At 47.6% G+C, this 11,156-nt stretch overlaps 1 protein-coding gene across 1 annotated transcript; it reads left to right on the top strand.

Moving 5' to 3' along the window:
• Positions 1-7,908: 7,908 nt before the first annotated feature.
• Positions 7,909-9,825, top strand: LOC127903718 (uncharacterized). The gene has a single exon (XM_052444322.1). The coding sequence runs from the start codon at positions 7,909-7,911 to the stop codon at positions 9,823-9,825; it is 1,917 nt and encodes a 638-aa protein (XP_052300282.1).
• The last annotated feature ends 1,331 nt before the right edge of the window (positions 9,826-11,156 follow it).

Genomic DNA, 11,156 nt, shown 5'->3' with positions numbered 1-11,156 from the left:
AAGGCGAGCAGAATCCCAATCCTCGAAGAATCCAAGGCATGCAAAGGCTCGACAAAGTCTGAAAGCCTGTCTTATGGCGAGACAGAAGCCAAGAATGCCAGGATCTGCTCGGCCACGAGAAGGCGAGCAGACTCCAAAGCATTCGAAGAAATTCCTGAGGCATGTAAAGGCTCACCAAGTCTCAAAGCCTGCCTTATGGTGAGACAGAAGCCAAGCATGCCAGGATCTGCTCGGCCACGAGAAGGCGAGCAGAATTCCAATCCTCGAAGAATCAAAGGCATGCAAAGGCTCAACAAAGTCTCAAAGCCTGTCTTATGGCGAGACAGAAGCCAAGTATGCCAGGATCTGCTCGGCCACGAGAAGGCGAGCAGAATCCCAATCCTCGAAGAATCCAAGGCATGCAAAGGCTGGACAAAGTCTCAAAGCCTGTCTTATGGCGAGACAGAAGCCAAGCATGCCTGGATCTGCTCGGCCACGAGAAGGCGAGCAGAATCCCAATCCTCGAAGAAATTCCCAACGCATGCAAAGGCTCGACAAAGTCTCAAAGCCTGTCTTATGGCGAGACAGAAGCCAAGCATGCCAGGATCTGCTCGGCCACAAGAAGGCGAGCAGCATCCCAATCCTTGAAGAATGAAAGGCATGCAAAGGCTCATCAAAGTGTTAAAGCTTGTCTTATGGCGAGACAGAAGCCAAGCATGCCAGGATCTGCTCGGCTACGAGAAGGCGAGCAGAATCCCAATCCTCGAAGAAATTCCTGAGGCATGCAAAGGGTAAACAAAGTCTCAAAGCATGTCTTATGGCGAGACAGAAGCCAAGCATGCCAGGATCTGCTCGGCCACGAGAAGGCTAGCAGAATCCCAATCCTCGAAGAATTAAAGGCATGCAAAGGCTCATCAAAGTCTCAAAGCCTGTCTTATGGCGAGACAGAAGCCAAGCATGCCAGGATCTGCTCGGCCACGAGAAGGCGAGCAGCATCCCAATCCTCGAAGAATCAAAGGCATGCAAAGGCTCGACAAAGTCTCAAAGCCTGTCTTATGGCGAGACAGAAGCCAAGCATGCCAGGATCTGCTCGGCCACGAGAAGGCGAGCAGAATCCCAATCCTCGAAGAATCAAAGGCATGCAAAGGGTCAACAAAGTCTCAAAGCCTGTCTTATGGCGAGACAGAAGCCAAGCATGCCAGGATCTGCTCGGCCACGAGAAGGCGAGCAGAATCCCAATCCTCGAAGAATCAAAGGCATGCAAAGGCTCGACAAAGTCTCAAAGCCTGTCTTATGGCGAGACAGAAGCCAAGCATGCCAGGATCTGCTCGGCCACGAGAAGGCGAGCAGAATCCCAATCCTCGAAGAAATTCCTGAGGCATGCAAAGGCTCAACAAAGTCTCAAAGCCTGTCTTATGGCGAGACAGAAGCCAAGCATGTCAGGATCTGCTCGGCCACGAAAAGGCGAACAAAATCCCAATCCTCGAAGAATCAAAGGCATGCAAAGGCTCGACAAAGTCTCAAAGCCTGTCTTATGGCGAGACAGAAGCCAAGCATGCCAAGATCTGCTCGACCACGAGAAGGCGAGCAAACTCCAAAGCATTCGAAGAAATTCCTGAGGCATGCAAAGGCTCTACAAAGTCTCAAAGCCTGTCTTATGGCGAGACAGAAGCCATGCATGCCAGGATTTGCTCGTCCACGAGAAGGCTAGCAGAATCCAAGGTTTTGAAGAAATCATTTAAGGCATGCAAAGGCTCATCAAAGTCTCAAAGCCTGTCTTATGGCGAGACAGAAGCCAAGCATGCCAGGATCTGCTCGGCCACGAGAAGGCGAGCAGAATCCCAATCCTCGAAGAATCCAAGGCATGCAAAGGCTCAACAAAGTCTCAAAGCCTGTCTTATGGCGAGACAGAAGCCAAGCATGCCAGGATCTGCTCGGCCACGAGAAGGCGAGCAGAATCCCAATCCTCGAAGAATCAAAGGCATGCAAAGGCTCGACAAAGTCTCAAAGCCTGTCTTATGGCGAGACAGAAGCCAAGCATGCCAGGATCTGCTCGACCACGAGAAGGCGAGCAGACTCCAAAGCATTCGAAGAAATTCCCAAGGCATGCAAAGGCTCGACAAAGTCTCAAAACCTGTCTTATGGCGAGACAGAAGCCAAGCATGCCAGGATCTGCTCGGCCACGAGAAGGCTAGCAGCATCCCAATCCTTGAAGAATCAAAGGCATGCAAAGGCTCATCAAAGTCTCAAAGCCTGTCTTACGGCGAGACAGATGCCAAGCGTGCCAGGATCTGCTCGACCTCGCGAAGGCGAGCCGAATCCCAGGTATTGAAGAATCTTCAAAGGCGTGTGGCAAAACCATGAGCAAAGCCGGAACCTGCTCGTCTAGACAAAGACAAGCAGATTCTCAAACGAAAATTAACTCATAATTACAACACAAGAAAGTAATCAAAAAATATTTTTATTAATTTGTTAATAATTAACGGAGAAGATTTGGTTTTCCTAATGAGGACGGACTCTTGGGTTGCCAGCAATTAACAGTGCCGAATCCCGAGGGTCTCATAACCGTCGGTTTGAAATTCAAATGGAGGGGGGGATTTCTGCCACATCACCTCGTCCGCAATTAAATGCGACGTGATTCTTGGCAGCCTTTTCCAATCCCACGCGAGCGAGTACTAACGAGTTTCTACTGCTGGTCCACTACATTACCCAACACCAGAAACTGGGGGACCGGTGTTTGGGAGAAATACGTCGACGAGACCAGGCATGGTGAGCAGATATCTGATGGCAGAGTTCTGCGAACCGGTGTGTTCCGTAAAAGCCTGGTGCGCGGGGGAACAGGAGCAGAAATATCCTGCTCGTCCTCGAGCACCTCATCCGCGAGGCAAATTTCCTATAAGAGGCATAAGGCCATTCCGGCTAGAGGTCGAGAGGCGAGGAGACCCGGTCGACGGCAGTTGGTAAGACATGCTCTCCAGCCCGAGAATCTAGGCACGACAGCCACGCTTTCCCCAGAACCGTGGCGTAACACGCAAGATCCCACGTTTGCCCATAACGCAGCATAACGCAGCAGTCGGAGCCCCATACCGTCCCCCAAAAAAGCGGAAACAAGATCTCACAAAACCACGACAGCCACGCTTTCCCCAGAACCGTGGCGTAACACGCAAGATCCCACGTTTGCCCATAACGCGGCAGTCAGAGTCCCATACCGTCTCGAAGAAAGCGGAAAACTGGGATTCAGAGGAAGCCTATAAAAATGTAGCCAACGAAGGTAAAAGTGTTAGCATTTTTGAGATTAGAAAAGAAATTCTAAAAAAGAGAAAACCACGAACAGCCATAAGATTTGTGGCAAGCGTTCCCCGAACCTTCATATCTGACTTGAGCGTCGGAGGGTTTGCGCCGGGAAAACAACCGGCGTACTCTGACCTGTCTGTGTTCGCAGGAACCTCTGGAGAAGAAGCCTTGCGAGGAGACCCCCTGGTCGTGATGAAGTTGATCGAGCAGAGATCCTGGTCGTAGAACGAGGAGAACCGGAATCTCGCATCAACATAAGATATTACAAAATAGCCAAAATGTGACAAATAAAAATGTAGATTAAATTTTTTAAGAAATTTTTGGACAAGAATTAAAAAAAAACTCACCCATTATCGAAATCAAAGTTAATTATAAAAAACAACTTGGAACTTTACCAAAAAAGAAAAAAAAGTTGCAACTATAGTAATAACTTCCAAAGAATTGGCGCAAACACTACAAAGAGGGATAATGTAGTGTGCATAGTCATCAACATTATATCAGTTATGTCAGATAATCATACACTCAAATTCGAGTCCCATTGTATGTTAAGATTTTATTCTATCCTTAATTTTAAACTGAGTAGAGATAATCATCTTTCTCACTATTATTTATGGGTGAAATAGATTTTCCTTCAATATTCCTCAGGGTAAAACTGTGAATTTTATTATGGTATACTTGATTTAATTTGTTCCAATAATATTTTTTTTTATTGTGAAAATATTGTGAAGTGCAATAAAAAATTAGAAAACCGATGCATGGTAAATTGTGCATTTTCTTTTCTAAATTTGATACCAGTAAACTCATCTTTTACTGAACCGGTCAGGACCAACGGCAGTAAGTGGATGAATGATGACAATGACCATTTTAAGAAGCAAAAGTGAGAAATGAATTTTGGATGAAATACCTCAGCCAAATGGTACGAGCAGAACAGGGGGTAACATGAGCTGATCAGAGACGAATACCGACCAGAGTCATATACCGAGCCGGTACCCGTCCCCCAAAAAAGCGGAAACACGATCCCACAGAATCGCGGTAGTTGCGCTTTTCCCAGAACCGTTGTGGGAGATGCGAGATCGCACGTTTGCCCATAATGTAGCAGTTAAAATCCCATGAGGGGCTGCCACTACCCAGAAAAGGTGGGATGAATGGCAAACGAAAACGTGGGGACAGCGGCTATAAAAGAATAAGAAATCGGTGAAGAAAGGGGATAGAAAAAAGAGAGAGGGAAAACGCTGCCAAATTGCAACTAGACCATTTCCTTACAAATTTTTAATAAACTCCTGGAATCCAAATTACACTATTTTCCCGTAAACACCTTGTGCTAACTTAGGCATCGAAGGGTTTACGCCGGCAAAACCACCGGCGTCTCTGATCCATTTTTAGTGAGTGCAGGTCTATTGAGAGAAAGGAGGACGATTCCAATCCCAGTGAACGAGCAACAGTAGATAACACAAACGTTGGTGAAAGAATCTGGTCGGTCAAGAGGCGAGCAGATTTCAGCATCAGCATTTTGGCGCCGTCTGTGGGGAGCTGGATAAAAAGCTACCACCGAATTAGTAGTTACCGGAAAAAAAGCGAACGGTTAGGCATGGATGTGACAAGGAAGGACGCTTTGAGGGAGGATAACGAAGTTGGGGAGACAGTCACTCTCCGGGAAATTGCAAATGAAGCCCGAGAGAAGATGATGCAAGATAGACTGGAGCGGATGGAGAAACAAATGGAGACTCTCGCAACCATATTGTTCGAGCTGAGGGATGAGCGGAGAAGGGATTGTGAAACCCCCGTAGGAAGAGATGAAGTTGGAGCAGAACCCAGCCTTCGGAGGCGTAGAGTCGAGGAAATCCCTCCGCTCGCAGACCAACCTAATGGGGTGCATCCCCACAGAAGTACTGGTCGAGTCCCGGGAGAACGCGTGGATGAAGGGAGGGACCAACCTCGCCCCGGACGGGTCCTGAAAGTCAATGGCCGAGGTGCCAGTGTTGACGAAGGAGAGCTCAGACAGCGGTTACACAATGCCGAGCTGGAACGAGACCATATAGTTGCACGTGATCCTGACCGTGCCTTAGAATTGGAGGGGGAGGTGCGCAGATTGGCGCAGGTGATAAAGGAGATACAGGGCAAGAGAAAGCTCATGAGCTGGAGGATAATGCTAGATGAAGAATCTCCGTTATCAACTGAGATCATGAGGACCATAATCCCAAGAGATTTCCGCTTCCCCGACCTCAAATACTCTGGGCGAAATGACCCGCAGGCATTGAGGGGATTAAAAGAAGGTGTAAGAATCGGTCGGCTGTGGTATAACTTAAGAAGCCCCCTTGTACAGAATTACTCTTCGGGGTATGAGCAGGCGAGGCGAGATATAGAAATCGAAGAGGAGAAATTGGCAAGAATAAAAAGTGAACAGCTGGACGAGCTGAGGCGAAAGGAACGGAGAGCCCTGACAGGGAGCGGGTCTGGAAAACGAGCTGGAGAATCTTCAGTGATGGGCGGAATATCGGCTCAGTCCCGCCCTTACCCCATGGCTCCGAGATCACAGCAGTTCCAGCACAACCGGGCTCAACCTCCGCGTCCCCCATTCCCGGATCGGCAACGAGAATTCCGGCAGATGGCTGCCCACCCCTATCACAACACTCCCAGAGCATCACATGCAACCAATTCCAGGGCTAGTCGACCAGATCAGTTAGCGATTGTGCCAGCCCGAGGTGACATTCATGATAACCGAGCAGTTCAGCTGATAGACCAGAGCTTGGCGTATAGACAGTACACTCCGTTAAAGATCTCCATGGAGGAATTTTATGAGAGGATCGAGGGACAAGGCTTGCTGCACCCTCCAGCCCCAATAACAAAACCGACTCACCGACGGGATAAGAGCAGATTCTGCAAGTTCCACGACACTCACGGTCACATTATCAGCCAATGTCGGGACCTGAAGATTCGGGTGGAGGATTTGGTGAGGAACCGATACTTGGACGAGTATGTAGATGGAATGTTCCCTGTCATGGAATCACAATATACACAGGATGAAGGGGTTGAGAGGGATTTGGAACGTGAACAGCCGACCATCCGTGTAATAGCAGGAGGGCCAACATTGGCCGGGGATTCGAACAGGGCACGGAAGAACTATGGGAGATATGCCCTGACTAGCAAAGAAGTGATTCTCAATTTGCCGGCAACAAAAAAGGAAAAAGTGCGGCAAGTTCCCATTATGTGGACAGATGACGATGAAGAGGGTATCTTATATCCGCATGAGGATGCATTGGTGATCAAGGCAATGGTGGCCGGTACAAAATTGCGACGAATACTAGTAGACACAGGTAGCTCGGTTGACATCCTGTTTAAGTCGGCTCTAGATGATATGGGGATCGCAGACTTGAAATTGGAGTGGACAAATACATCTTTAAAGGGATTTGGAGGGGGACGGTTAACTCCCATGGGGATCATCGAACTCCCAATTACTATGGGGGCAAAGCCATTTGAAAGAACAATGATGCTGGATTTTGTCGTGGTAGAGGAAAGAAGCCCTTACCAGATGATACTGGGGAGACCATTCATGAGGATAAGCCAATGCGTTGTATCCACGCATTACTTGGCACTGAAATACAGAGTAAATGGGGTGGTTGGCGTAGTAAAAGGCGACCAGAGAATGGCAAGGAGTTGTTATGCTACAGCGGCCAAGGAGACACTGCAGGTTACCTCTCTAGATAATCAAGGAGACTCTAAAAAGGGCCGCCAAGAGCCTGTTGAGAAACTGGAGGAAGTTGCGGTAAGCAAAAGCAACCCGAGCAGAGTAGTGAAGATCGGGTCAGGATTGGTTGGGGCAGTAAAAGGCGAACTGATAAATTGCCTACAGTCTCATGCGGATATATTCGCCTGGTCTCATGAAGATATGCCCGGAATTGATCGCGGGGTAGCTTGCCACAAGTTGGCAATCAAGAAGGGGGCAAGGCCGATGAGACAGAAGAGGAGATGCTTCAACCAGGAAAGGTACGAGGTAATAAACGCCGAGGTGGAGAAGCTGTTGAAAGCAGGATTTATAAGGGAAGCCAAGTACCCAGAATGGATTTCAAATGTAGTCTTGGTAAAAAAGGCCAACGGGAAGTGGAGAATGTGTGTGGACTTCACGGACCTCAATAAGGCATGCCCAAAGGATAGCTTTTCCCTACCCAAAATGGATCAGCTGGTGGACTCAACAGCAAGTCACAGTCTGCTGAGTTTCATGGATGCCTTTTCTGGGTACAACCAGATACCCATGGACGAGCAGGATGAGGAAAGCACTGCCTTTATAACTAACATGGGTTTGTTTTGCTACAGGGTAATGCCTTTCGGCCTAAAAAATACAGGAGCCACATATCAAAGGTTGGTAAACAAGATCTTCAAGCCGTTGATTGGGCACACTATGGAGGTATATGTGGATGATATGATTACAAAGTCCAAAGAGCCGAGGGATCATGTGAAGCATTTAGAAGAGACCTTTGAATTACTGAAAAAATACGAGCGGTTACAGATATGAGATCTCCGCGGACAGTTAAAGAGGTGCAGAGCCTTACAAGGAAGTTGGCAGCATTGAACCGATTCATCTCGCGGGCCACAGATAAATGCCACCATTTCTTCCAAGTCATAAAGAAATGAAGAAAGATGGAATGGACATCAGAGTGGGAGGAAGCATTTGGGCAGCTGAAGGAATATCTGGCCCGTGCACCATTACTGTCAACTCCGAGAGAGGGTGACCAGCTGCTTTTGTACTTGGCAATCTCCAAGCGGGCTACCAGCTCGGTCTTAGTTAGGGAAGAAGAAAGGAAGCAACACCCGGTATACTACACGAGCAAGGCCCTGGTGGACGCAGAAACCAGATATCCACTAATGGAGAAGTGGGCGCTGGCTCTGATAACGGCAGCACGCAAACTCCGACCCTATTTCCAAGCCCACCAGATCGTTGTGATGACTGACCAGCCCCTTCGGCAAGTGCTTCAAAAACCAGATGCGTCTGGTCGGTTGATAAAATGGTCAGTGGAGCTGAGTGAATTTGACCTGACCTACAGGCCCCGAGGAGTAATCAAGGCCCAAGCCCTGGTAGAATTTATGGTAGACCGAGCTGAGCCAGGGGGAAGAGATCGGGAGGAGCAACAGTTAGAGCAGGAGAAAACAGAAGGGGTATGGTTAGTAATGGTTGACGGATCATGTAGTGAGCAAGGATCCGGAGCAGGAGTTGTAATACGGAGCCCAGAAGGATCCGAAATAACGTATGCAGTGAAGTTCGAATTTCAGCTCACAAACAACCAAGCTGAATATGAAGCCTTTATCACCGGGCTCGGACTCGCACACGCCTTAAAAACAGAGAGGGTAGAAATTCAAGCAGATTCCCAATTGGTATGTAATCAGCTCAATGATCAATTCCAGACAAGGGGAGAGAAGATGGGCCTTTATTTGAAGAAGGCGAAGCAGATGGTCGGGCTTTTTCAAGAGGTGGAGGTAAAGCAAATATCCCGGAATAAGAATTACCGAGCGAACATGTTGGCTAGGATGGCTGCAATTGCAGACCCGAAATTACCTAAGTCGGTTTCCTTAGAGGTAAGGACCTCGCCGAGCATAGGGGAGGAAGTGGAGGTGATGAGAGTAAGCACTGGAGAATCCTGGATGGACCCGATTCGCGCGTATGTCCGCGACGGAGTTTTACCTGAGGATAAAAGGCAAGCAAGAAAGTTAAAATGCCGAGCAGCGAGGTACACGCTACTAGATGAAGTGTTGTACCGCCGAGGGTTCACCTTGCCCCTTTTGCGATGTGTGGATGATGAGGAGGCAGATTATGTACTAAGGGAAATTCATGAAGGAATTTGCGGCAATCACTCGGGAGCAAGAACTTTAGCCTTCAAGGCACTCCGGCAAGGATACTTCTGGCCGACCATGCACCAGGATGCAAAAAAGATGGCAAAAAACTGTAAAACATGCCAAAGCTTCTCTGAGGTTCCTGTACAACCCCCAGAAAAGCTGACCACAATGACATCCCCATGGCCTTTTGCCCAATGGGGAATCGACTTGATTGGTCCGTTACCGAAAGGCCGAGGAGCGGCGACACATGCAATTGTAGCAATAGATTACTTCACCAAGTGGGTAGAAGTGGGAGTCCTTAGCCAAATCACGGAGAGAAAGACAACAGATTTTATTTGGAAGAACATCATCTGCCGATATGGGATCCCCTATGCCATCATTATAGACAATGGGAGACAATTTGACAACAGCAACTTCAGAGAGTTTTGCGGAAATTTGGGGGTGGACCTGAAGTTCTGCACCCCCGCACACCTCCAGGCAAACGGACAAGTGGAAACAGCCAACAAAGTGATAAAGAAGCTCTTGAAAACCAGATTGGGAGAGAAGAAGGGAGCTTGGGTTGACGAGCTACCAGGGGTATTGTGGGCTTACCGGACAACTCACAAAACTGCTACAGGGAAAACCCCGTTCGCTTTAGCTTTTGGTCATGAGGCAGTAGTCCCAGCAGAGATTAGAGTGGGGACACATCGAACGGAATATTTCGCTGAGGAAGAAAATGACGAGTAGATCTGCCTAAACCTGGACCTACTTGAGGAGAAAAGGGAAGGGGCCTCACAGAAAGTGGCCCAGTATCAGCAAAGGGTCACGCGTTATTACAACAAGAATGTACGCGTGAGGCAGTTCTGAGCAGGAGATTGGGTACTTAGGAAGGTGAATCAAAATACTAGGGATCCCAACCATGGTGCTCTTGGCCCAAAATGGGAAGGCCCGTATAGAGTAATACGAGCCACGGGACCAGGAGCTTATGAGTTAGCATACCCAGATGGGCGAGACGTGAAGAGGTCGTGGAACGCCGAACACTTAAAGAAGTATTTCCAGTAAGCAAAATACTCTACTAAATCTTCAATTTGATAAGTTATATTTGTCAAATGCATGGTGGCTTGGTGCACATGCATATATTTTGTATTTTTGTAACGCATTCAAATTTCAATAAAGATGAATTCAGTATGGAATCTCCCGGCTAATAAGCCCACAAAAATCTTACTAAGGCAAGTAAGTGCCTACTTCTGCTCGGTCAACGAAAGACCAGCAGCTAAATCTACGAAGATTCTACTAAGGCAAGTAAGTGCCTACTTCTGCTCGGTCAATGAAAGATCAGCAACTAATTCTACAAAAAAATCTTACTAAGGCAAGTAAGTGCCTACTTCTGCTCGGTCAACGAAAGACCAGCAGCTAATTCTATAAAAAATCTTACTAAGGCAAGTAAGTGCCTACTTCTGCTCGGTCAACGAAAGATCAGCAGCTAAATTTACGAAGATTCTACCAAGGCAAGTAAGTGCCTACTTCTGCTCGGTCAACGAAAGACCAGCAGCTAATTCTACAAAAAATCTTACTAAGGCAAGTAAGTGCCTACTTCTGCTCGGTCAATGAAAGATCAGCAGCTAAATTTACGAAGATTCTACCAAGGCAAGTAAGTGTCTACTTCTGCTCGGTCAACGAAAGACCAGCAGCTAATTCTACAAAAAATCCTATTAAGGCAAGTAAGTGTCTAGTTCGGCTCGGTCAATGAAGACAAGCAACCAGTTTTATGGAAATTTTACTAAGGCAAGTAAATGCCTACTCCTGCTCAGTCCACTAAGGAACCAGCAGGCAAAATCAGATAAGTTGTCCAATTATTTTTCAGAAACAATCTATGAGCAAAAACCGGACAAGAAAGCAAATAAAGAGCATCTAAAAATTTATAAATGTTCAATTGTTTACAAAACAAATGCAAATCTAGAGTTTATACAAAAATAGGCTCAAAGCTTAGCAGAGTCAACGGCTCCAGCAGCTGAAGGATCAGCGAGCTCGGAAAGCAAGGGATCAGCAACATCAGGAGGTGGGAGATCAGCAATGCC

Source organism: Citrus sinensis, chromosome 1 (assembly GCF_022201045.2).
Source record: "Citrus sinensis cultivar Valencia sweet orange chromosome 1, DVS_A1.0, whole genome shotgun sequence".
NCBI classification, from domain to species: domain Eukaryota; kingdom Viridiplantae; phylum Streptophyta; class Magnoliopsida; order Sapindales; family Rutaceae; genus Citrus; species Citrus sinensis.
Note: the sequence above shows the minus strand (reverse complement) of the source record. Positions and strands in the feature narration are given on the sequence as shown.

Bases quoted from the DNA above. Each gene is read 5' to 3' on its own strand.
- LOC127903718 (XM_052444322.1), top strand. From the start codon at position 7,909: ATGGAATGGACATCAGAGTGGGAGGAAGCATTTGGGCAGCTGAAGGAA.